The following is a 26,028-nucleotide window of genomic DNA, read 5'->3' as shown; positions in this document are numbered from 1 at the left end:
TCAAGTGAAATACAACACATATATATATGGTACAAATCATAAACTCACAGTTCAATGTAGTTTCAAAACCTCAGTACATCCAGATAACCAGCATCCTGATTAAGAAACAGAGCAGTACCAGTCTCTTTTGTTTCCTCTTCTTAAGCTCACTCTCTAAGGCAGCCTTCAGTATTCAGAATCCAGGACGAATGTCTATCAGAAGCCACAGGGAAACAATATTCATTTTCTGACTCAAAGACCAGAAAGAAAGAGATAGAGTATAAGGCTCAAGAGGTTCATTTTAAAAAATTATCTTTATTTAGGTTCTGATTCAGCACATGTATCAAAGGCTAATCAACATAAAGAAGTAAATAAGACATTAATTGGAAGTCTTACATCTCTCTAAATTCTGACCAAGAAATGTCAAGATTGCCACTATTAGCAGAACTCCAACCTAGTCAAGTTGTAGACAAGCTATTATGAACGACATACAGTGTGCACAGATACGCAGAGGCCAAAGTCATGCTAGCGCTTGGCTCTCTCCTCTTCCTTGTTGACGTCTTTCCTTGGGACAGTCCACTTTTGCTTTCCATGCCTAGCTCCAAATAAAGTCCAAAGAAGGCTCAGGGCCAACCTGCTCCAACACTCTGCTGGAGGAATGCATTCTCAAGCTGTTGTGCCTGCAACTTTGTTTTTGCCAGGATGAAGTTCAGATCGAGATGTACAATACAACCTAGATGACAGTGCAGACTAGGTCAAGAACTAAAGTAGAGCAGTAACCCCGGTTAAGGCATGAATGCACACACACACGCTTGCACACACACATCACCCACACTATCATGAACAGAAGATTCCTTCCGTTGCCCAGCGAGAGGCAACCAGGGCTTGGCAGTTAACCACAACTGCTGAGCACTCTGGAACATGCTCCCTATAATTTTATACTAACAGCTGTGTGTGTTTTATCCAAAAAAGAAAAAAAGAGAGAGAGAGAAAGAAAAATGAAAGAAACTAAAAAAAAACAAAAAAACAAAAACAACCCTAACAACAAAAAAGCAAAACCAAAACAAAACCCCAAAACCTAAAAACCCCTTAATCTCTTACAATGGCTCTTGAGCATGGAACTCACGTAGCAGCGTCAATGGCTGGCTCTTTAGTAATTTGGAAATAAAAGGTTGTTTTACTATGCGTTTCTTTGGTAGTCATCACTACAAAGTTATCAGTGTTGGTTACCTATAATACAAGTACTAGATAGAAGAATCAAGTTATGCAGAAATTATTTCTTCTGTATCGATAAGATAAAAATAGTGAGCTCTCCAAGCACAAGTTACTATGCTTTTTCTTGCCTTATTGTAAGGGCATCCTCTACAAGCAAGGCTTCGTGCAGGAAAAGTTCATGTCTACCTAACAAAGGGCGATAACATATTCTATCTTTCTACAATTGAACAGTTAACAAAAATTCACATTATCCATTATTTCTGGTCAAATCAGTGAGAAGCCAATTACAAAGGGGCAGCAGCAGCACTTGGTGTCAAACCCACATTCTGGTCACACATTCATTCCATGGTTGTGGTCAGGCTCTCAGGAGCTCGAAATTTCAAACTCCTTTCAATGAACAAAGGAGTGAGTTAAATCAAACCTTAAATACTTCCACCATCTGCCACATCACTAGAAGTCTGTCTAGAATGCCAGCATGCTGAATGACAGAGAGCAGTTCAGAGCCCAGAGAGGCATCAGGTGTTAGGGAAAGTAATTTGGTTTTGTATAAAAGGCATGGTCATCTGGCGACAAGTACTTATTCTATTAGCAGCACAGTGATAGCCAAGGGTCTCTGTCAGTGAGACAGGAAAACGAAGCTATTGAACCTGCTGTGCCTCCCACCTGCCTTCCAAGGCCTGTGGGAGTCAGTCCTGGGTTGCGGGTAGGCAACAGGAAAAGCAGAAACTGCATTCAGCCCCCAAAAGACATGCTCCAGCTATGTCAGCTTCCTGTGGACGAGGGGGCTTTTGCCTCTGTGCGCTTGAGGTGGAAATCTTTGGGGTCCTTGGGGGCTGCCCTAGCAGGTACTGCCTAAGTGTGACAGGCTCCCCACAGGGTTACAAAATACTCAAACAGGACCCGAAATGGCATCAGTTCACAAGAGTAGTGTTTGTTCTATCAATCCAGAATGTCCACTGGGAGAGGCAACAGATTTATAGTGAAAAAGTGCTATTTGAAGGAGCTGTGTATTATTTTGCAATGAAATGACTAGTCTAGGGAAACTGGCGTCACCTTCCTGTAGAAATCTGAATGTTAAGGACCTGTCTTAGAAGGCATTTATCAGAACTGTTTGCTCCTCAGTCACCATAGGACAATGTTTTAACTTTTGTGCTTTCGGGAGATCACTAAATTGCTAGCAAGCAGAGGGAAGATCATTACATTTTAGACTCTTCTTGTTTGAGCGTAAGACCCTCTATCCAACAGCACTGAAACCTACAGTCTTGTAGAAAATTCTTGTAAACATAGACCATATTTATCCTCTAAGAAAAACTGAGAACTGTACCATGTAGCCAATACCTGTTTGCCTGCTCTCAGAATTCCTCAAAATGGCCAGGTGCCAGGAGGGACAGTGAGCCATTGGTGAAATACCCAGGTTAGACAGGACCCCATCTGATTGAATTAAAAACCTCAAGCCTCAATAATCAAATGCCAAACTTCTTCCCTATATTTGAGAACTGTACTATGATTATGTATATTACACATTATAAATAAAATTTATATAGACTTATGATTTCTTTCAAACAATTGAGGAGCAATGCTCTCAGTTTGGGGGTGGAAACTGAAAGAGCTGGAAAAAAAAATCCTATTGTTGCTTTTACTCTCAAGTTCTTAAGATGCTAGTCAAACACTATTAGCCAACAAGAGTTTTTCTCATTCTGTAACTCTTAAATATGCATTTGAAGGCAAAAATGGAGGTTTCTCTACTGTACAATATTAAGTATCTACAATGTTATGGTTCCTTATACTTAGGAGTGTGTTCAGTAAAGAGCTAGCTATGAGAGGTGGTAGTCACAAAACATGGACTCTTAAAAATTATGGATAAATTATTTTTCAGTTCTCTGATTATATCCAACAGATACACATTCTCATCATAAAATATACATTCTCTAGTAAGTTATTTCCATCCACAGCATATATAAATATGCAAACACAGGTGGTAAAAATCACTTTACTACCAAAGTACAAAACAGTAACTGCTGAAAAGCCAAAATAAAGGTGTTCCAAAGAGTGACTCAGTGTTCCACTTTAAAGTGAAACCAAACAATTTGTGCTGAATGAATGAAAATAACGCATTCAGGATATACTTCTTTGAACACTGCACTTGTTTTTACTGGGCAAAATAAGCAGTCCTCAAGGCTAATGTGCTACTTGCCTCTCTAGCTCTTTCCTGCTAAGAGATAAAGTATTTTGTGGCCATTACGCCAAAGTATTCCTATAATGTTCATTTCAAACAGTATTTTCTAATAGTACTTTTGCACCTTTAAAATATCTGTTCGAACTCTATTTTAGGGGAACACAAGTAAAGAATGGAAAGGGAAAATAGCTGTTTTTATTACAATCACACTGCCTTTGGCAGCAGAAATCACACAGCACGTTCTTATCAGCCATCGCAACCACCGGTGGGTAGTTAGCAACTCACAGGAGAGGGGGCTAGTGTGAGTAGGTTAACATCAAGGGTAAAGACAGAATCACACCTAGATATACAATAATTATCCATCCCATGTATATGGAAAAGATACAGCCATGTGAGCCAATACTTTAGGTGACCTCTTTTACAAGAGTTGTGGGTGTTGAGATATACTGAACATACCCCATACAAAGTGTATCTGTCAGAAAGTTCTATTAAACATGATCTTGGGCACTGATCCAGCTAACTTTCTGGTCTATACTGAGAGCTAGATTTTCAAAGGTCTGAACTGTAGTGCGGAATTATTGGTATGCTTGGTAAACACCATTATAATGAGGGGTGGGGGGTAGTCATAACAGCTCAGTAATTTTCTGCAAATTCATGGAAAAAAATATAAAAAAGAGATCCCTTTTTATTTTACAAACCTAAAAGCCAGGAAAATGAAGCTCTGGGGGCCAAGCGAAAAATTGCACACTGCTGCTTAACTACCAAAGAGTCGAAAAGCCGAGGTCCCAGCCAGGGAACGGACGCACATGTAGATTCAAGTAGAACACCGATGGAAAAAAGTCGTCTGTTTAGTGTTGTAGACCCACAACACTGGCTGCGTTTCCGACACACACTTACAACACAATGAATAGTGAAGCCTAGATAACCTCAGTGCAAGTAAGTCAGATCCGAATATGCCAGGGAAGGAAGCCTTTGGCGTCGAGTCGACGGCTCCACTGTATGAGCGAGTCCCCCCGTGGGGTCTGGACTAAGCACATGCGTTAAGGCTGGGAGGAAGGGTGCACCGAATGTGGCGAGGGGGCAGGCTGCGAGGTGGCTGCCGAGGGGACCGCGGGCTGCATGGGTGGCGGAGGTGGAGGTGGCGGTGGCTGGACGGGGGTCTGTGTGTTGGGAGACGGAGGCGGCGTGGGCCGTTTGAATTTGTCAGGACTGTTGCTTCTCCGCGGTGAAGGCCTCTGTAGAGAGGACAGGAACAGCAGGTCAGACCAGGCATACAGGCTCACCCCTAACCCAGCCTGACTCGGGGCTAAGGCTGCCCAGAAGCGGACCCATGGAGACGAAACACCGGCCGCGTCCTTGTCCTTCCCCAGTGGTTCTCAAACTCGTCATGAAAACTTCAACAAACTACAGTGTGCATTGACGCCTAGGAAAAGGCTACACAAAATCACGATGAAATGTGCACTGACCACATGACGGGACTTGGGGCCCTCAATGAGACTGTCCAAAAATGAAAAAACAGCTGCCACATCCTCCCCTGAAATGTTTTCTCTCTGTTGTGTGCCTCCAGTTCCTTCCATCCCTCAAACAAGTTTTCGATATCCTGAAAGCTATGGCTCAACCAAAAATGCCTGCTTTTATGTAAAGCTCATCAAACCAGCAAAACAGCTTCAGAAATATCTTACAAACTCTTTTTTTTTTTTTTGTAGAATAGGGCTCTTCTTTTCAAGATTCCCTCACTGGGAACACCCTCTATTCTACCCTGTTCTCAAACCTCTATTAGTGACATTTCCAACAAGCCTCTTATTCAACTACATAGCCAGTTCTAAAGAAAATACTCCGCTGTGTAGAGTCTGAACCAGATACACATAAGCTTCCTTCTAATTTCAGGAAAGAAAATTCTGGATGAAACTAGAAATGAATCTAATTTCAGGAAGAATATTGAGGGTCAGCAAACTGTGAAGATGCAGACAATAAATACTTTTAGATGTGATGGCAGCCAACAATAATTCACTATGGCAAGGAGCTGGCTAGAGTTCAATCACGGCATTGGCCAGAGTTCAAACTACATTTCATGAAGGGCAATTTTTCAAAGAAAGTGAAGGTCAGGTTTTTGCCTCCTGAGAAGGATTTTAATTTCAACACCACAGTGCGGCATCGAATTGTTGGGAGATATCTAGACGTTTAAGATGAACTGAAGGAATATGAAAGGTAAAGTTCCAAGGGCGTCAATACCAGCTCCCATGTCGCTGTGCCAGTCGCTACCACCATCAGGCATAAAGTGCCGCTTCCTGCATGGATACTTACTGTGATGCCATGGGATGCCCCCATATGCTGCACATGAAGACCTGGGGAATTGTAATAAGACATTCCGGCTCGAGTCAGTGAAGTTGGTGGTGTGAAACCAACTGTGTGGCTTGCATATGAGAGACCTGAAATATAACAACAACTTGTGAGTATTACTTTGGACTCAACTCTCTGGTGTCTTAAGCATCTAGGAGGCTTAAAAATAGGGAAGTTCTGGAACCTCCCTGGTGGTCTAATGGTCAAGACTCCATGCTGCCCATGCAGGGGGCACAGGTCGATCCCTGGTTAGGGAACTAAGATCCCACATGCCTTGAGGCCAAAAAAAAAAAAAAAAAGTGGAAGTTCTTATTCATCCACAAAAATGCAAACGGATAAGAGGAGTGATGGGCTCACCAAATGGCCTGATGGATGGATAACAAAGGATGTGAAAGTCAAGCCCTAGAACAGACTACACAGTCCAGATGTAAGTCCACACATAAATGGTCAGATGATTTCAATGAAGGTGCCAGGAAAATGCGATGGTAAAAGGGTGGTCTCTTCAACAAACGGCGCTGGGAAAACTTGACATTCACATGCAAACAGAATGAAACTGGAGCCCTAACTTACACCACACACACAAATCAACTCAAAATGAATTAAAGACTTACACATAAAACCTGAAACCATAAAACTCCTATAAGGAAACATAGGGGAAAGCTTTATAACTTGGTCTTGGCAATGATTTCTTAGATATGACACAAAAAACACAGCCACAAAAGCACAGATAGCCAAATGGGACTACAGTATACTAAAAAGCTTCTGCTCAGCGAAGGAAATAATCGACACGAAGGTAACCTATGGAATGGGAGAAAATATTTATAAATCATGTATCAGATAAGGGAATAATATGGAACAATATCCAAAATATGTAAGGAGCTCATCCAATGCAAAAGCAAATAAACAAATAACCTGATAAAAAATGGGCAGAGAACCTCAGCAGACACTTTTCCAAAGAAGGCAAACAGATGGCCAATAAGATACATGAAAAGAGGCTCAACATCATTAATCATCAGTGAAAAGCAAATCAAAACCACAACAGGAGATGATCTGACATCTGTTAGCACAGCTATTAAAAAAAATAAAAATAAACATTTCTAAAGGTTGGCAAGGAGGTGGAGAAAAGTGAACCCCGTGCACTGCTGATGAGAATGTAAACTGGTGCGAATGCTACAGAAAGCATTACGGAGCTTCTTAAAAAATTAAAAATAGAACTACCGTAAGTGATCCAGCAATCCCACTTCAGGGTGTTTATCCAAAAGAATTGAAAACAGGATCTTGAAAAGAAATTTGCACCCACAGGTTCATAGCAACACTATTCACAGTAGCCAAGACACAGAAACAACCCAGAAGTTCATCAACAGACGAGTGGACAGAGAAAACGATATAAACATGCAACGGAATATTATTCAGCCTTTAAAAAGAAAAAAGTCTGGTTTTTTTTTTTTTTTTTTTTTTTTAAGAACATGATGAACCTGGAGGACATTATGTTAATGAATATAAACCAGTCACAGAAGGATGGATACTGCACGACAACACATACACAAAGGATCTAGGTCAAACTCACAGAAGCAGAGAGCAGGACAGTGGTTGACAGGGGGTGGGGGTAGAGGAAATGGGGGAACTATTATTTGATGGGAACAATGTTTCAATTTTATAAGAAGAATAAGTTACAGAGATATGCTGCACAACATTGTACCTATTTAACAATACTGTACAGAACAGTTAAAAAGGTGTTAAGAGGGTAGATCTCATGTTAAGTGTTCTTATCTCCACTAAAAAAAAAAAAAAAAAAATTCAAGGCTTGAGAGGAGTACAACTGAGACTTTACAAAAGTGGAAGACAGAAGAAATAAGAGTAAAGGGGAAAAAATAGAGCGAAGGGGTAAAGACCAGATGCAAGAAAAGGGAAGGTGTCAAAAGACACACCAATAATAACAAAACCAAACCACAGTGTTTGTTGTAGCCACAAAGGCAAACAAAAAGCCACCACTGAAAACTTGGCAACTTCAGGATATTAAATGAAGAAAACAAAAAGCTCTATATATCCCAATGTTCCTCCCCAAAGAAATGAATATTTAACCACTTCCCAAATTGATGTTTTCAAATTGTGGTGCTGGAGAAGGCTCTTGAGAATCCCTGGGACAGCAAGGAGTTCAAACTAGTCAATCCTAAAGGAAATCAACCCTGAATATTCATTGGAAGGACAGATGCTGAAGCTGAAGCTCCAATACTTTGGCCACCTGCTGTAAAGAGCCGACTCATTGGAAAAACCCTGATGCTGGAAAAGATTGAAGGCAGGAGAAGGGGATGACAGAGAACAAGATGGTTAGAGGGCATCACCGACTCAATGGACATAAATTTGAGCAAACTCTTGGACATAGTGAAGGATAGGGAAGCCTGGGCTGCAGTCCACAGGGTCACAAAGAGTCGAACACAGCTTAACAACTGAACAACCACCACCTCTCCTTCAAGGCTCATCTCAAAAGCTCTCTAAGCTGGTAGCTCTCTCTCCTTTGAAATTCTCTTGAAATTAGTTTTTTTTTAATTATACCTTCTAATTTTATCATAAATTTTTATTTAGAAATAGTTTATGATTCATAAGAAGTTGCAAAAATACTACAGGATCTCTGTCTACCCTTCACCCAGCTTCCCCCAATGATGTCTTACATAACCACAGTACATTGTCAAAAACAGAAAATTGACATTGGCCCAAAACAAGTGACTACGATACAAACTCATTGCATGTGTGTGTGTGTGTACACGTAAAGGTGTAATTTTATCACTTGTGCTGATCCAAGTAATTATCACCACAATCAGCATACAGAATCATTACAAAACCACAGCAAACTTCTTTGTGTTGTCCCTTTAATTGTTATGCCTTCTCTCTAATCCTAACCCCTGGCAAGGACTGATCTGTTTTCTATCACTGTAATTTTCTCACTTTGAGCATGCTATATTAATAGATATGAAATTATACAGTATACAATCCTTTGAGATTAGTTTTTCATTCATCACAATGCCCCTGTGATCCTTCCAAGTTACTGTGTATATCAAGTTAATTCCTTTTTAGTGCTGGGTAATATGTCACTGACTATGGATGCACCACAACTTAACATTTTAGGGGATATAAAATACATAAAACTCATTATATTTGGCTTTGCATTAATAGTATCTTATTTCTTATGTTTCCTTAGGCCCTGTTGTTGATCATAAGCATTAGAGGCCAGAGACCATGTCTTACAAATTTTCTTTTTCTCCTAAGTTATAATCATCATACATCTGATGCTCAGGCCCAGGAATATAATAAAGGATAAAGATCCCCCCAGAAACCTAAATCGAAAATGCCTCCTAAACAGAATACTGTGGCCTTATGAAGTTATTGTTGGAATAAATTGCTCTTGCTCTACTACAGAAATGCATTGCCTAGAGTAAAAATTTTAAGATTTATTTCATTGTCCACTAGCTCAAGATTGTGAATTAAACAAAAAAGATTCATTAAAAGCAATTCATGACAAAATACCACTAAGCAAAATGAAGATACCAATGTATATAACCAACAGAAAATCAACTACCGAAAGGGAAGTTGCAAGACATGGGGGAGGGAGACATGGGGAGAGAAGACACTTGAAAACACTAAACTATTAACACTTTGGATACAAGGATTCTGGACGGTTTTATATTTCTGCTTCTTCTGACTGCCCCTAAATTCCCTCTAATACATCTCTGCTAAAGGAAAAAAGATGTGATAGATATGAGAGTTGGACTGTGAAGAAAGCTGAGAGCCGAAGAATTCATGCTTTTGAACTGTGGTGTTTTACTCTTGAGAGTCCCTTGGACTGCAAGGAGATCCAACCAGTCCATCCTAAAGGAGACCAGTCCTGGGTGTTCATTGGAAGGACTGATGCTGAGGCTGAAACTCCAATACTTTGGCCACCTCATGCGAAGAGTTGACTCATTGCAAAAGACCCTGATCCTGGGAGGGTTTGGGGGCAGGAGGAGAAGGGGACAACAGAGGATGATATGGCTGGATGGCATCGCCGACTCGATGCACGTGAGTCTGAGTGAACTCCAGGAGTTGGTGATGGACAGGGAGGCCTGGCGTGCTGCAATTCATGGGGTCGCAAAGAGTCGGACACAACTGAGCGACTGAACTGAACTGAGAGGGAAAAAAAATACAAAAGCAGCCACCATACAACCAAACAAAAGGCAGAAGTTTGAAGATCCTGTCCCTTTGGAGATTATTTTAGTTCTACAAGTCATTCATGAAAACACTGTCTCTGTGAACATTCACGCACTAGAGATATGATTTCTTCTTTAGCTCTCCCTGATCTGGCTCTGCCCTTATCAGTCCATCAGGGCTGCTCTTGCCAAGGTAGGCAGCGTTTCTGTGCTGCCAGCTGCATTGCTACTCTCCGCTCTTTATTGCAATTGACCTTGGGGCAATGAGGGACAGAGCTGACCCCCCACTCCCTTCTTGCTGAAAGGCTTTGTCTTCGCCTCAGTGATACCAGATACTGCTTTTCCTTCCCCTTCCCTGGGAGCAACTTCCCAATCTCCTTTGCCAGGTTTCCTCCTGTACATGACCTCTAAATATTACAGTCACTTCTGGATCAGACAGAAGGGCTTTTCTCTTCTCCCTGTACCTTCCATGACTAGGTGATCTTATCTATTTTAGTAGCTTTAAAATAGAGTTTTTATTTTAGAATAGTTTTTGGTTTACAGAAAAGTAGCAAAAATAAGTATAGAGAGTTCCTGTACTTCACACACTCAGATTCCGTATTATCATTATTTAATCACACCACACGCTTTGTAGGATCTTAGCTCCCCACTCCAGTACTCTTGCCTGGAAAATCCCATGGATGGAGGAGCCTGGTAGGCTGCAGTCCATGGGGTCGCTAAGAGTCGGACACCACTGAGCAACTTCACTTTCACTTTTCACTTTCATGCATTGGAGAAGGAAATGGCAACCCACTCCAGTGTTCTTGCCTGGAGAATCCCAGGGACGGGGGAGCCTGGTGGGCTGCCGTCTCTGGGGTCGCACAGAGTCGGACATGCCTGAAGCGACTTAGCTGCAGCGGCAGTTCCTCAACCAGGGACTGAACCCATGACCTTGGAATTGAAAGCGTGCAGTCTTAACCACTGGATTGCTGGGGAATTCCAACAGATTCCCTATTATTAACTTTTTATGCCGCTGTTGTACTTTTATCACAACTAATAAGCCAATGTTGATACGTTACTACCAACTCAGGTTCATACATTATCTGGATTTCCTGAGGTTTTCCCTATTGTCCTCTTCTGTTTCAGGAATCCGTTTAGGATAGCATGTTCTATGCATAGTTGTCATGTCTTATTAGGCACCTCTTGGCTGAGATAGTTCCTCAAACTTCCTTGTTTGTTTATGACCCCGTCAGTTTTAAGGTGTACTGATCAGGTATTTTACAGACAGAGTGTCCCTCTACTGTCTGACACTTTCCACGTGGGGTGATGGGCTTTGGGGAGGAAGACTGCAGAGGTAAAGGGCTCTTCTCATCACATCGTATCAAGGGTGTGTGTGTGTGTGTTAAGTTGCTTCAGTCATGTCTGATTCTCTGCGACCCTATGGGCAGAGACCCTGTAGCCCATCAGGCTCCTTTGTCCATGGGATTCTCCAGGCAAGAATACTGGAATAGGTTGCCATGCCCTCCTCCAGGGGATCTTCCTGATCCAAGGACTGAACCTGCATCTCTTATGTCTCCAGCATTGGCAGGCGGGTTCTTTACCACTAGTGCCAGATGGGAAGCCCTCATATCAAGGGGACATACTACCAACATGACTGACCACTGTCAATGTTGACCTTGATCTCTTGGCTGAGGCAGCACCTTTGAAGTTTCTCCACTATAAAGGTACTCTTTCCCCTTCCTTCTCACACCGTATTCTCTGCAAGTCCTCATCTGCGGTCCACATTTAGAGATCAGGGAGCTAGTTCCATTTCCATGAGGACAGACTATCTACATCAATTATTTGGAATTCCTCTGTAATGAGAGATTTATCTCTTCTCCCTGTTTATTTCCTTAGTCATTTATTCAGATCAGTGTGAACTGATGGATGTTTGTTTTCTGTTTGGGTTACAATCTACTATTACACCATTTATCATTCAAATGTCCAGCTTTGGCCTTTGGGAGCCCTTTCAGCTAGCTCCTGTGTCTCTAGGAATTATCCTTATCTCTGTGTTTTTTGCGCTTCTCCTTACTATGTTGGCATTACCGGAATGTCCACATTCATCTCATATATTCCCTGCCCCAGGCCCCAGAAACATACATTTCTCCAAAGAGCCTCAGTTCTTTTAACTGGAGAATGGAATTAGAAACCAAGATAGGGGCAGCAGCTATGCTTGTTGCTACTGCAGTATAGATCCTTTTAAAAACTTCATTATTCCCCATGCCTGATGTAGGCCCTTGAAAACATGCTAATTGGGAATGGCCTTTTCTTAGGCTATATAAAATAGTGAACTTCAAAAAAAATTGCTAAAAAAAATAATACTCTATATAATCGACATGTACAAGTCCACATATAAGCAAGAATTTTTCGTAAGTTCTATCAAGTTGTGAGATAGCCCTCAAAATATTCCAACAAGTTAATGAAAATACAAGACTGCCAATGTTAACCAGAAACGGTAAGGGAAGAAGAGCCAAAATACTTAAAATGGAAATGAAAACTATACAAACAGCATAGTTCCACTAAAGAAGTGATTAGATATTCATACTATTGAGAACCACAAATTCTTTCAATAAAAAATAAAGTGAAAAGAAAACTTGAAAATTCAGATGTTGCTCATATATTATGCATGCAATGGACTAGAGAGACCAAGAGTAATTCCACTGCCAAGAGGAGTTTATAATCTACTTTGATGATATTCTAGAATTTCAAAGATCGTACAACTGTTCTCACAAAAGCCGACTGAAATTTAAAAAGAAAAAAATCTAGTTGTTACTTACTATGATGTAGTATTAATGGACAACCAACTAGCTTTGTCTGTACAAGGAAGCCCCACGTTATAGCAACAGGGACAGCAAAAGCCAAAATTCTGTGCATGCAATAAATCTTCCTCCAGAGTATTTGTTACCATAGAAGTTAATATTCCCAACCAAGGTCTCACTTTTGTTTTTGGCTTCTTCAGTGACCACAATACTACATTTAATGAATTAGAAATCACATGCATTTAGGTTTAAATAAATCAAAGAGAACACTAAATTATACTTAACATGAATCAGCACCAGTATGAGCTATAAAAGCCTTCCTCTTGCTTGCTTCTTCCTAACTCACGACTTTCTTCCCCATCAATAAATCAGAAAGCAAAGAAGACCTTTATCCTCCTGGTAGTGAAACCCACGTGCTCTTTGGGGAAACCTGAGAGGCAGCTTAGGAGAGAAGCTTCTGGAGAGATCTCAAGGCCACTGCAGAGCAGGAGAAACAGACTCAGGAACATCCTTTGGGGCAAGAACAAGTGATGATTGTGCTGAAGATCCACAACAGAAAGTCCTTTTGATTTGCAAACAGCCCCTCTTCACTCTGTCAGATGCCTGAGAGTGTGCCGGCCCCAAGTGGACAAAAGCTGCCACACTTTGTGTTGGGCTTTTAAAAAATGACCCTTCTAGAGATGTCCTTGGTGGGCCAGTGGTTAAGACTCTGCACTCCCACTGCAGGCGGCATGAGTTCGATCCCTAGTCAGGGAACTAAGATTCTGCATGCCACACGGCTTGGGCAAAAACAGACAGACCAACAAAAGCCAAGAAGTGTGACCCCTCTTACAAAGAGTCATAGCAGCACAGTGCTGGGCTGGATCCTAAACTCACAAAACCAAGCCATTTCTGCCTCCTGCTATCCTCAGCCACCTGCCTGGCTGCAGCACTTCCCCTCTGTCAACCTGAAGGGCGTCCATCCTTGGTGTCCCATTATTACAACAGACAAAATGAGATGACACCCTAACGTGAAGCTGTTTCACTGTCCCAGACCACAAAACCTTTATTGTTGCCACCCTTTTAAGCCATCACCTCACTTTATTCTGCTATGAGACTGTCCCTCCAGCTCCCTTCCCCCACCCCCCACACTTTTCTCCCAACTCTGCTGAAAACCTGTTTACGAGCGAGCACAAGAAGGGCAGCCTGGATGCTTCAGTCACAAGACACAAGCCCTTGGCCGGCTACCTTTTCCTTCCTCCCTCCACTCACTGCCCTCCCTCCCTGCCTTCCTCTTTCTTCCCTGCTGGATCATTAATTTGCCCTCCTGGCCCGAGAATCCCATGCGGTGCGGGTATGGAGCCAGGGACCCCGGGGAGAGAGTTTTTTGGGGTCAGATGAAAACAAGCCTGCCTTTGAGGGGAAGGCTTCTGAGGAGCAAAGCCAGAGACAGAAGCAAAGCCAGTTCCTTCTTGCCCAGTCTGTGTCCCAGGGCTGAGGCCCACTCACCATCACTGCAAATAGCAGGAGGCAGCCTGTGCTCGGAAGGACACAGGCCTTGGAAATAAGACATGCCCTGCCTCGGCACTTCTGGCCATCTGACCAGTAGCTATGGAACCTCCGCATCACTGCTCCCTCAATTTTAATACAACATCTGCACTAATTATTCTGAGGATAAAAAGGAGATGGTGAATACAGAATATAACGCGAGAACCCATAATAAGCTTTGATGCATCTCAGAAAAATCTACCCAAGGTTCTTGTCAATTCATTGGCACCTAAAATCATAGTCAAAGATAGTCTTTTCACAAAGGTTTTTTAGAGTTAAATTACATTTTTTGGTTCCAGAAAAACTGAAGAAAACCACCAGCTGGCATTACAATATTTGTGCTTAAAAATTTGAAGCAAAGACTGTTGTGATGGTATTGATCTTTTTTTTATGTTTCTGGACAACACATGACCCCTCTCTGTTTACAACTTTTATATGCTGGGAGGGAACGTATTCAGGGGTACCTAATAAATACAGCAGAAATGAGTCGCAGAGGCAGCCGAGAACACATACTCACCAGGTGATATTGGCCGGCTTGAACTGGGAGAAGGTGTGTAAGGGATCGGGCTGGACACAGTGCGAGGTCTTAATCCTTGTGCAGACATCTCGTTAAAATACCTAAGAGGCAGGATGACATGGTTAGCGCTGCCTGCCTCCCAGCAGTTCCTCAGAACGCTCCCCTGAGAAAATGTCAGCCGCTCGCATCGTGAGGTAGAACTGAATGTTCAAAAGGTACCATTGTAGCGAGGACACGTGTATACTACAGGTACCAGAGCCACGCTGCAGCGCTGCCTGGCACAGCGCTCTCTGCAGGGGCGCAGGTGAGGGAACCCAGGATGTCTTTACTCAGGATGGAGGCACAGAACAGTTATGTAGGAATTCCCTGCCCTGTCCCAAGAATGAGACACAACCACGTTGTAAGTGTGTGTGGTGTGTGTGTGTGTTACTTGCTCAGTCGTGTTGGACTCTGTGACTTCTGCCAGGCTCCTCTGTCCATGGGATTCTCCAGGCAAGAATACTAGAGTGAGTTGCCATTTCCTGCTCCAGGGGGACCGTCCCGACCCAGGGATCAAATCCAGGTCTCCCACATTGTAGGCAGATTCTTTATGGTCTGAGCTACCAGTGGGGCTCAGTGGCTACATGTAAATGGTATAATGGCTACATGTAAATTATTCCTTGAAAGGCCAACCCACACAAGCCCTCTGAGATGTATGTCATCAAATTAAAGGCACGTGGTTCCCTCAAGTGGATGTCAATTGTTTACAAGGCAGGCCTTGCTTAACAGTCACATGTTTGAATGGGGGGTGTAATAAAAGACACTCGGGTGAGGACCTCAGCAGGTCACACTGTGCGCGTCAGACTTCTTCCTGGATTCAGAAATCACATTAGACCTCACTCGGTGAACAAGCACAGAGAGCTGACGAGGGCGAATTTCTGCTTGAGAGACTCTCTAATAAGCGATCCTTCCCAGGCTTTCCAGCCAAAGGAAGGAACACGTGCAGACATGTCTACCCTAGAGGCAATCTTAGCCCAGATGTTTAATCAGCTCACATGAGGAACTTGAACAGTTATTTCTAGGCCGGTTTAGTGAACGCGAAGAAAACAAGGCTCCCAAGTTTGGCACGCACCTGTCAGTGAGCTGCTCACCACCAATTCTCCCTGCTCTCTTTAGTGTAGCCCACCATGGTGCTGCTAGACCAGACGCCTTGTAATTCTGCAGCAAGCAAGGCTACTAAGACCACTTCTTGGTCTTTAAGGAATTAAACATATATAAGTCTCAAGTGTCTATTTTCTTTCTCCCAAATGTGATATTGTCCCCAGTAGGGACAGCAGATGTCTTTATTGGGCAGCTGTACTTGACTCCTGATAATCCAACCTAAGAAAGGTAACAAGGACCCACTGCATAGCACAGGGAACTGCATTCAATATTCTATATTAACCTATATGGGAAAAGAATACGGAAAAGAATAGATAGATGAATATGTGTTAGCTGCTAAGTCATGTCTGACTCTCCGCAATCCCATGGACTGTAGCCCACCAGGCTCTGCTGTCCATGAAATTCTCCAGGCAAGAATACTGGAGTGAGTAGCCATTCCCTTCTCCAGGGAAATCTTCCTAATCCAGGGACTGAGCCCAGGTCTCCTGCACTGCAGGCAGATTCTTTACCATCTGAGTCACCAAGGAAGCCCAGATATCTGGATTTGTATAACTAAATCACCTTGCGGTATACCTGAAACAAACACAACGTTGTAAATCAACTATATACTCTGATGTATGGCAAACCCAATACAGTATTGTAAAGTAAAATAAAGTAAAAAAAAAAAAAAAAAAAAGTAGGCGAGTGGGGCTGGGAGTCAAACCTTGTTTCTGATGCTACCATGCACACTGGACAAATCAAAAAAAAAAAAAAAAAGAAAGAAAGAAAGAAAGGCAAAGCTTCTGCAGTAAATACCAATTCTGGGGGAAAATCGATTTTTGTCCAGAAGCCTGAAGTAGCCTTAGTGTTGTCACTGTCGTCAGAGAACTTGTCCCTCAGAGTGCGTCATGTTCAAAATTCAAAAACAGGGGATATATGTATACAAACAGCTGGTTCACTGAGCTGTACAGTAGAAATGAACAACAGTATAAGGCAACTATACCTCAATTAAAAAAAAAAAATCAAGCACAGGGTGCTGTGTATATTAATACACCCTCTGCTCCATGTCTTCAGGTAGTTGCTAAAGTAGTAAGTTAACTAATATTCTAGCTGCTGTTTTCAGTCAAAACGGTTTTCAGAGGATAAGAATTTTAGGAAGAATGAGACATTGTCAAAAACAGTGAAATTCAGAGTTACGGATGACAGTTTTAGAATATAAACTTCTGAGAAAAAAAGACTCATTTTTATTCTCTTCAAACAAGGAAGATAGTTTTAAAAACAGATTTAAGTCTGTTTTTATTAAAATATTTTAAATGATAAAAGTAGATCTTCATTATAAAAAAATCATACATTTTTCATGAAATGATAATACTATCACTGCCCACAGTGAATTAATCAGAATGCCTGTTAGCCCTCTGGATCTGTTCAATAAGAGAAATGGAGTGCTGATCTGCTAGAACTGTCCACATGTGTTCAAACAACGTGCTCTGGTGTCAACAGCAAGTATGAGTCATCACAGCCATTGGCAGACCCTGGTCAGAGACTGGCTGCCCAGTCCTGTCGGATGGTGGCTGTCTTAACAATCACCTCTCTTCAAAGTACAGGGCAGGAGGGTGGGTAGGAAAGGAAAGGAAAATCTGTCTAGCTAACCAAAGGATGACTCTCTTATTCCAACCCATTTCTCAATGGGACAACGAAGGGTCTTGATATTGAGGCCTGGGCAGATAAATGTATTTGTTTCGTTTTTGAAAAGTAGCTGCGAAAAGGCTGAAAAGTCACCAAGTGTGTTAAAGCAAAACCTCTGACTTTCAACAACTTTCGCCCATCTCTGGCAGATTCTTTCACCCCCTGGACACACTGGCTTTCTCAGGCTGTACCATGCACGGCCTGCTCATTTTTTCTGTGAACTAAGACGCTCCCACCCATACTCTTAAGGCTTCCCCAGTGGCTCAGTAGTCGCAAAAGGAGACGCAGGTTCAACCCCTGGGTCAGGAAGGTTCCCTGGAGAAGGAAATGGCAACCCACTCCAGTATCCTTGCCTGGGAAATCCCATGAACAGAAAATCCTGGCAGGCTACAGCCCATGGGGTCTCTTAAGAGTCCGACGTGACTTAGCAACTAAATAACAATCACCTATGCTCTAAAGAGACATGGCAGGATCAGATGAATTCAACAACATATGTCGATGCTGCCTCTCTACACATGACCTGCCCCATGCCTCTCCTATCAGTAATTTGGGAAAGGCCATTTTCTTCATCTTTCTGTGTTTAGGGAGGATGGTCAATCGTCGTCATTTATCCCATTCTCGGCAATCACTTTGAGGTGACAGGATTCATCATGACAATAAATAAACGTTCCAGCCGTCTCCTACCACATCTCACAGGAGGTGAAGCAGGGCTGGAGGCTGGTTTTTGTTGCTGTTGTTCTCACGAGGTTTGTGGGACGCACACGCACCTTTCATCATCCATCTCTAAGCTGGACTCGCTCTCGGAGAGCTGTCTACAGAGGGCCTCTCTTCTCTCCATCTCCCTCTGCAGCTTCCTCTGCAGCCTCAGGTTCTCCTCTCTCATGTGACGTTCCTCCTCCAAATACTGCGCCATTTTCTCGGAATCTGAAAAGCCAGAGTTCTCGATTAAACCAAGGTCCGTGCAGTCATAGTTCGCTCTTAAAAAGACAGGGCTGGTCCAGCTTCTGTGCCACAGACCAAGAACAAGACAGCCATTCTCACTCCCCCCACACAGGTGACACCTGGATTTCAAGTTTATCCCAAGTACCAAGGTTGATCAATGATCTGCACTTAGGGAAAAAAAATGTGAAAAGCAGTGCTAAAGGGTTAGGCAGCATCAATCCCACTTCCTCGCCTTCTAAAGTGCTCAATGTCAAGGAAGACATGCTGGAGCTACATCTGGCCTGAGTGGTTACGAGCTCTCACTACCTTGCTGGAGTGGAGAGGGGAAGGGGACTAGATAGGGAAATAAACTCAGCCCATGGGCTCCCCTCAGGGCAACAATTCTGCTGCCTGTCAACACCAGACACGCTGGGGCAGGTCATCTATGGGAGCACACCCAGAGATCACATTTGTTAACACACCCCCAGTGCAAGTGGTGGGGGTGGGGGTGGTGGGGAGGGGGCTGCACATGGAGAGCCTGTGTACTCAATGAGCTAGGTAACAGTTATAAATCTTTTTATAAAACCAGAAACTGACTTAGTAAGCACTATGTGATCAACCTTTCCGATCAGTCTAATTTTGGCTGTACGTGTTACTGTCTCCTCCCTGGTGCAGTGTTTTGGAGGCAGACAGCAACTCGAGACCTGCGTGCAGCCAGGTTCTGGGGATGGCTCTTGCTTATGACAAGTACCCCTTCCGCAGGAGCTGCTCCAGATGTGGTGCAGTCAGAACTAATCGGCCCCAGGGCTAGATGCTATAGACTCAGGCTGAACCAACCAGATTATCTCTTGGAGGAATCTGAAATGTGCAACCAACATCTTCCTGGGGCTTTGGAATCCCCTTCTGCTGAGCTGTCTGCCCTCCGGAGTGACTCTGCAGGATTCTGTGGCATCCTTGCCACCAAAGGTAAAATATGACCCTCTGCCCTTTCCCGGTTTACCCTAGGCAGACCTCCCCCCTTTCCTGGTTTACCCCAGACAGAATGTGTTGCTACTAAGTACTGAAAATAACCTTCATACAAAACTCAGTGTCTACTCATCTTCTTGGCTCCTTCATCCCCCCCGCCCCCCACCCCCGTCTCAGCCAAGGAACTTGGGAAAAGTACAATCTCCACCTACTTCTCTTTTCCGAAAAGTACTTACAAGTTTAGAGTGGCCGTGACCACGTCTAACAGATAGTCCTACAGGATACTACCGCATATTATCAGTCTGGTTCAAATTTAAGGAAGGAAGGAAGGCAGTGACTGCTACCCTGACAATTTCTCTCCCATAAACTGAACCTATTTTGACTCCCAAGTCTACCAAATTAGTTCCAGTTTTACATAACTCAATGGAGGTCTGGCATTTTTAGCAAATAATGACTTTTGATAAGTACTCAATGATTTCCAAGAGACCATCGTGACAGAATGCATCCAAGTTTTTGAAAATCCTTATGTTAGAAATTCAAATGAAAACACCCAAATTATCAAACACTATTATGTGCGCTGAACACTAAATCTCTCGGCTGTTTTCAATCTAACCAGAAACCCCGCTGTCTAATCCAGATGCAAAAATCTCCTTAATTGAAGGCATGCTGGGAAAATATTTACAAAGTACACTTTTAATATAAATGATTAAAGGTATTTCATCCCAAATATGTTCAGAGGCAGAATTTTTCACGAGCTCTACAGGAAGTGCTCTATCGGCCTCTTGGAATATTTATTGTTTCTAGAACAAGAGGGGCAGCTGTCAGAGCAAGTTGTCTTTCTTTTCCGTAAAGAGAAGAGAACTGAGGATTCGTGAGGCTTTGAGAATAATTATTTAAGAGGAAACCCTGTCTTTCAAAGAAAAATGGCAATCCTTTAGCATCTGGGGAAACCAGCAGGGGGGATCCTTAAACAATAAGCTATAGACAAGAACATCAGTCACCAGGAGCGACGGCTGAAAAGACTGCCTGGCAGTTTGGCAATTAACCCAGAAGCCAGAGGCACAGAGAAGGCACCAGGCCCACAGCCTCTGGGTGTGAGAGACCCAGGCACAGATGGCTGAGACCGTGGCATTCCTTGGCTGCCCTCTACCGGCAGGTCGCCACACCTGATTTCACGGGGCTGGGTTTACTCTTGGGTCTTCCCTGGTGGTTCAGATGGTAAAGAATCTACCTGCAATGTAGGAGACCTGGGCTCAGTCCCTGGGTCAGGAAGATCCCTTGGAGAGGGAAATGGCAACCCACTCCAGTATTCTTGCCTGGGAAATCCCATGGACAGAGGAGCCTGGCGGACTACAGCCCATGGGGTTGCAGAGTTGGACACGACTGAGCAACTAACACTTCATTTACTCTCAGGAGTCATCCATCCTCTTTCTCCCACACTGAGCTCCCTAAAGCTTTGAAGTCACAGCTTATACTTCTGCCATCTTCAGCCACCTCACAAATTCAGTCAAAATTAGTGTCAACTGAAGGTGATTTCTAGTCTCCCAAAAGATGGTTCCTATATGATCCTAAGGTGGCCTGTACCTGGCTTTTTTTTTTTTTTGGCCAGTACGTGGGATCTTACTTCTTGGACGAGGGATTGAGCCCATGTCCCCAGCACTGGCAGCAACCTAAACACTGGACCACCAGGGAAGTCCCAAAGCCTGTACCTTCTGCATTCCCTTTCAAGTTTATGGTAAGAAAATACTCCGGCCCAGATCCCATCCAAACCAATGAAACTAAAATCCACGAGGATGAAGCCTCTCCACTGGTCTACAAAAACTCCCCTGAGGCTTCTAACAGTCATCCAGAGTTGAGAGCCATTTGGAGAGAGGTTCAAGCTCAGATTCAGCTTGACTTATGGGAAAAGGCCCAGGTGCCCTAGGAGCTTTCAAAGGGGACTAGATTATATGACCCAAGAAGGCAGATGCAGGTGGATGAGGAAAGTCTCATGAACTCATCCTTTAAACCCAACCTAAACCAACTGTGAGCAGCTAGGAGCCACAGGCAGCTGCTTCAGGTCAGCTTTTCCTGTCCTCACAAAATCCAAATAGCATTTACAGATGCCTCTGCTGATATGCAGTCTCTCCAGGGACCAGACATTGCAGTAGCAAGGAAGTAGAGGAAATAAGATACCCCTCCTAAATTTATTCCAAAAATGTTGTCTGGGGAACAATAAGGCAAGTATACACAGGAAAGAAAAATAGCACTCGAAAGATTTTTGAAAGGGGCTAAAAGACCTTTGCCTGTCCAACACAGCAAAAACTCAAAAAACACCCAAACCTAAAACAACTAATACTTGAGAACTCTTTGACTTGTTTTCACGAAATACACATTCATGGTGATTCTCAAACTGGGGTACATGATCAGAATTGCCTTTATTAAAAAAAATACAGATGACAAGGCTCCACCCCTAGAGTAAGCCCAGAAGCCTGTATGGGGTTAGACAGGATGGTGGCCTCCTACAGATGTCCACATCCCACTCTCTGAAGCCTGTGGCCATGCTGCCTGACGTGGCAAAAGAGACCTGTCGACACGGTGTGGTTAAGGACTCTGAAATGGGAACTCATCCTGGATTATCTGGGTGGGTCTGATGCAGCCCCAGGGTCTTTAAGGGGAAGGCAGGAGGGTCAGAGTGAAAAGATGTGACAAGGATGGCAGAGGTGGGAGTGGTACCCATGCAAAGGAGGAGTCATGAGCCAAAGAGTGCAGACGCCTTCAGAAGCTGAAGCAAGCAAGCAAGCAGTTTCTCCTTTCGAGCCTCTTATAAGGAAACAAGCCCTGCTGACACCTTGCTTTTAGCCCAGTGGACCTGTTTTGAACCCAGACCTCCAAAAACTGCAACATAATAAATTGGTGTTGTTTTCAATCAGTGAGTCTGCCTCTTTTTTCTTCTTCACCATCCTAAGTGTGGTTGAATTTGCTCCTCCCCATGTCCTGCTTCTCATGAGACTTTTGGGGTCAAGCGACTCCTGGCCAAGAAACAAAAGCAGAATTGTCCCACTCCCCAAAGGATTTGAATGAAAACTGGTAATAAAATCAGGTACAGTTCCAAGAGAAGACATGGGAGAAGAACCAAGCTGGGTCTCAGGAGCCTCACACAGGAATGGCACACATTTATGCTGTGTCAAGGTCACTTCCATCCTACCATATCACTTGCATCTTAACCACACAACTGCTGTTTGCACAGCCCACATGTGTTCTACAGAAGAGATGGAATGGCTGGCTCTCCTGTTGTGTTTCTCAGCTAGTACTCTATCTTACTAATATATATGTGAGATCTTTTGTTGGAAATAAAATAAATGACTAAGTTTGTGCTCATTTGTTAACAGCAAGCAATAGGATACGTAACACACTGGATTTCTTAAAGGTTCCCAAGATGACCTTGATGTCCCATCCCAGACACAGTACAGGACTAAAGCTTGCAATACACTTCAGAGAAGAAAACATAAAGATAAGAATCACTGAAAATTTAAATCTGCATTTCATCTGACTCAGCAAGTCCATGCCCTGGAGTTTGCCCTGAAGGTATTCTTACACAGGTATCAAAATATGGGTACAGAGATGTTCTCTGTGGTTGCCCATGGCAGCTCAAAGGGGTCTGTTGATAAGAGATGAGTTAAATAAGCTACAGCATATCCATACAATCAAATACTGCACAGCCTTTAAAGGAGGAGTAAGGCAGGTCTGTATGTATCGGCAGGGGAAAAACTGCAAGAGATAGTGAAAAGAGAAAAATACAAAAAAAAAAAGTTCATTGTGCTACTATTTATATAAAAGAAGTCTACACACAGACACACACATCTGAGGACTAAATTAAAAATGTGTTAATTGTGAAAATTTGGGGGGCTGGGGGTCAGGGGTGAAAGAGACTTATTTTTTCCCTGCATACTTTGTACAGTATTATCTATTCAAATAAATTTGAACAGTCTAAAAGCTGAAATAGGAGAAACACAAGCAAATACACAGTGACCAATAGCGTATCCAGAAGTTAGTTCTCTTGCTTTCCAAAAATAAAAAGAATATACTTCAAAAGCATTGATTCGTCAAGTACCATGAACAACTGTTAGCTGAGACCCAGTTTTGGTAGTAAAGACGATAATTACTCTTCTCTGCATTAATGCTCCCAAAGTACACTGAGGCCTCCAGCATCGCTTCTGTTAGCACCATCTAAGAGATGAACACCAGGGAGCTGGTGAGAAGGAGTACTACCTCTGATATAAAATAGATAACTAATGGGGACCTACTGTATAGCTCAGGAAACTCTCTATTCAATATTCTGTAATGACCAATATGGGAAAAGAATCCCCAAAAAGAGTGGGTGTATGTAAATGGATAACTGATTCGCTCTGCGTGCTGTATAACAGAAACTAACACACACTGTCAATCAACTATATTCCAATTAAAATTAATTAAAAGAAAAGAAACAGTGCCTCTGATCCTGGACCCTCCTGAAATTATGTGATTTTCTAGTATTCTTAACTATTTGCCCTGCCTGATTATAATGTTTTTTTTAAATAAACTATTCCAGGAGGACAGACATATAATTATGTACTGGCAATGAAACACAATGTGAATTTAATTTATACAAATTCAGTGGGAAATACATGTATTTGATAAAACTCTCTGCTTGGTAAGTGGATTACTCCTGTGGACAGACGACCAGTGACAACAAGCCTACGTACGCTGTAGCTGGGCGGCTCTCAGTTGCTTCTTCAGCCTCTCCACTTCATTCTTTAAAAACCTGATATGTCGCATCATGTTTTCTGGAGAGTCAATCTCCATGGAGATGTCTCTAGGCGATGGGGGAGCAGACACCGGCTGGTCTAATTTCTCCTGCAGGATTCTTCATTGAAAAGAAAAATCCAACAATGAAAAACAGTTTGTTTTTAAAAGATAAAACACTGATTTGATGCGCACCATCATCTATTTTAAAAATACATAAATAAATTCTTAGCAATTGAAAAATAAATAAAGACAAAACCACACATTCTAGCTGGGAGGTTTGTTTTAATAGCATGCTCATATTAATCACCAAAATTCACTAAATTGTTTAACTCCTCTGCCCACCTTCCAGTACTTTCAATCGCCCTTACTTGACAGTCAAGTCACAGGACAGAGCTGAAGAATCCACTTTCCCTTTCTTCCTGTTAAATGGCCGCTGGTAATTAAGCCTTACATAAAAAATCTCTAACACTGGCTTCTGATTATCATGCCGGGCATACCCTGGGCAGTCAGGATGATTTGCTGACTAAATGGTCCACATGTTGGGCTTGAGGGAATGGAGACCCTGGAGGAATTTCCTCTCAGTGCCTTTAGTTGAAACTTTAGAACTATAGATCATGAATCTTTTTGGAGGGTTGTGTCAAGTAGACAGATACACTTCTCAACTTCCTTCCTGAAAAACCAATCCTAAGATTTCCCTGATCCAGTGGCTAAGACTCTGTACTCCAATGCAAGGGGCCCAGGTTCGATCCCTGGTCAGGGAACTAGATCCCACATTCAACTAAAGATCCTGCTTGCTGCAACTAAGACTTGGCACAGTCAATAAATTAAAAAATAAACATTTTCAAAAAGGGAAAACAAGGGCAAGGCTAACTGGATGGAAGGCCCTTTGCTTCTGGCCACAGCAAAAGTAAAAAGAGTTAAAGACAAAACCAAAAAAAAAAAAAAAATGTACTGGGTTAATAAGTGGTGGTGCCACCTTCTCTATCAATTATTTTTAGTCTGAAGTACATAAAGCTCTAATATTTGACAAAATGACAATTTCATAAAGTTCCATGCAATAATCTGGTATTTATATATATAAAAAACCTTCCACTGCTTTCTTCAAAGAAAGATTGACTGGCTACAGACCTCTCTGCCTCCTTTTTATAAACTGCTGGGAAGTTTTTGGTTTAGTTTGGTTTTTACCTTTGAGTTTATCCCTTGCTGAGAAAACCAGTTGGTTAAATATTGTAATGGTCTCTCCATCTATTAGATGAAATAACTTTTCATGATTCAATTTATTAGTACTACTATAATAAGGCAAAACATAACTGATTCAACTACTGCTGGAACAATTTCATATAGGTACACCCTGTGTCTTCACTTTTTTTAAAGCCTGTAGAAGATTCCCTGGAGACAGGCATGGCAGCTCACTCCAGTATTCTGGGCTAGAAAACTGGATGAACAAAGGAGCCTGGCGGGCTACAGTCCATGGGCCGCAAAGAGACACAACTGAGCGACTAACACACAACCCACACATGAATCTGTTTTGCAGATCTTGAGATGAACTCCATCTATGGTTATTCATCCAAATCAAATATTTATGGCAAATATTTCTGGTCAGTAAACTAAAGTTCCTAGTGAAGTAGGTGAATGAATATTTTCAAAAAGTTTCCTTTCTACACCCAAACACACATCCCATCTACAGAACTTCCCTGCCGTTAGCCCTGTTCGACCCACCCCAAAGCACACAGTGCTTAAATCTAAGGGCCCACCAGATCTTTTTTTGGTGGGGGACTGTGTGGTACAACACGTAGGATATTGGTTCCCCATACAGGGATTGAACCCATGCCCCTTGCCCTGAGAGCTCAGAGTCTT

General features: G+C 42.7%; 1 protein-coding gene and 1 pseudogene across 1 annotated transcript in view; one reads left to right on the top strand and one right to left on the bottom strand.

Annotated features, from left to right (window-relative positions):
• Positions 1-274: 274 nt before the first annotated feature.
• Positions 275-26,028, bottom strand: part of LOC120865110 (coiled-coil domain-containing protein 6) — a gene marked incomplete at its 5' end in the record, with an annotated part of 58,971 nt that continues 33,217 nt past the window's right edge. Inside the window, 5 exons of the mRNA XM_040242120.1 lie at positions 275-4,605; positions 5,675-5,799; positions 14,713-14,813; positions 18,285-18,441; positions 24,129-24,289. Coding sequence (XP_040098054.1) covers positions 4,411-4,605; positions 5,675-5,799; positions 14,713-14,813; positions 18,285-18,441; positions 24,129-24,289 — 739 coding nt within the window. The remainder of the gene's footprint in view (positions 4,606-5,674; positions 5,800-14,712; positions 14,814-18,284; positions 18,442-24,128; positions 24,290-26,028) is intronic.
• Positions 22,389-22,610, top strand: LOC120865346 (annotated as a pseudogene).

The sequence above is a fragment of the Oryx dammah genome, unplaced genomic scaffold (genome assembly GCF_014754425.2).
Source record: "Oryx dammah isolate SB20612 unplaced genomic scaffold, SCBI_Odam_1.1 HiC_scaffold_6, whole genome shotgun sequence".
Taxonomy (NCBI): Eukaryota; Metazoa; Chordata; class Mammalia; order Artiodactyla; family Bovidae; genus Oryx; species Oryx dammah.
This window is presented reverse-complemented; position numbering and strand designations above follow the sequence as displayed.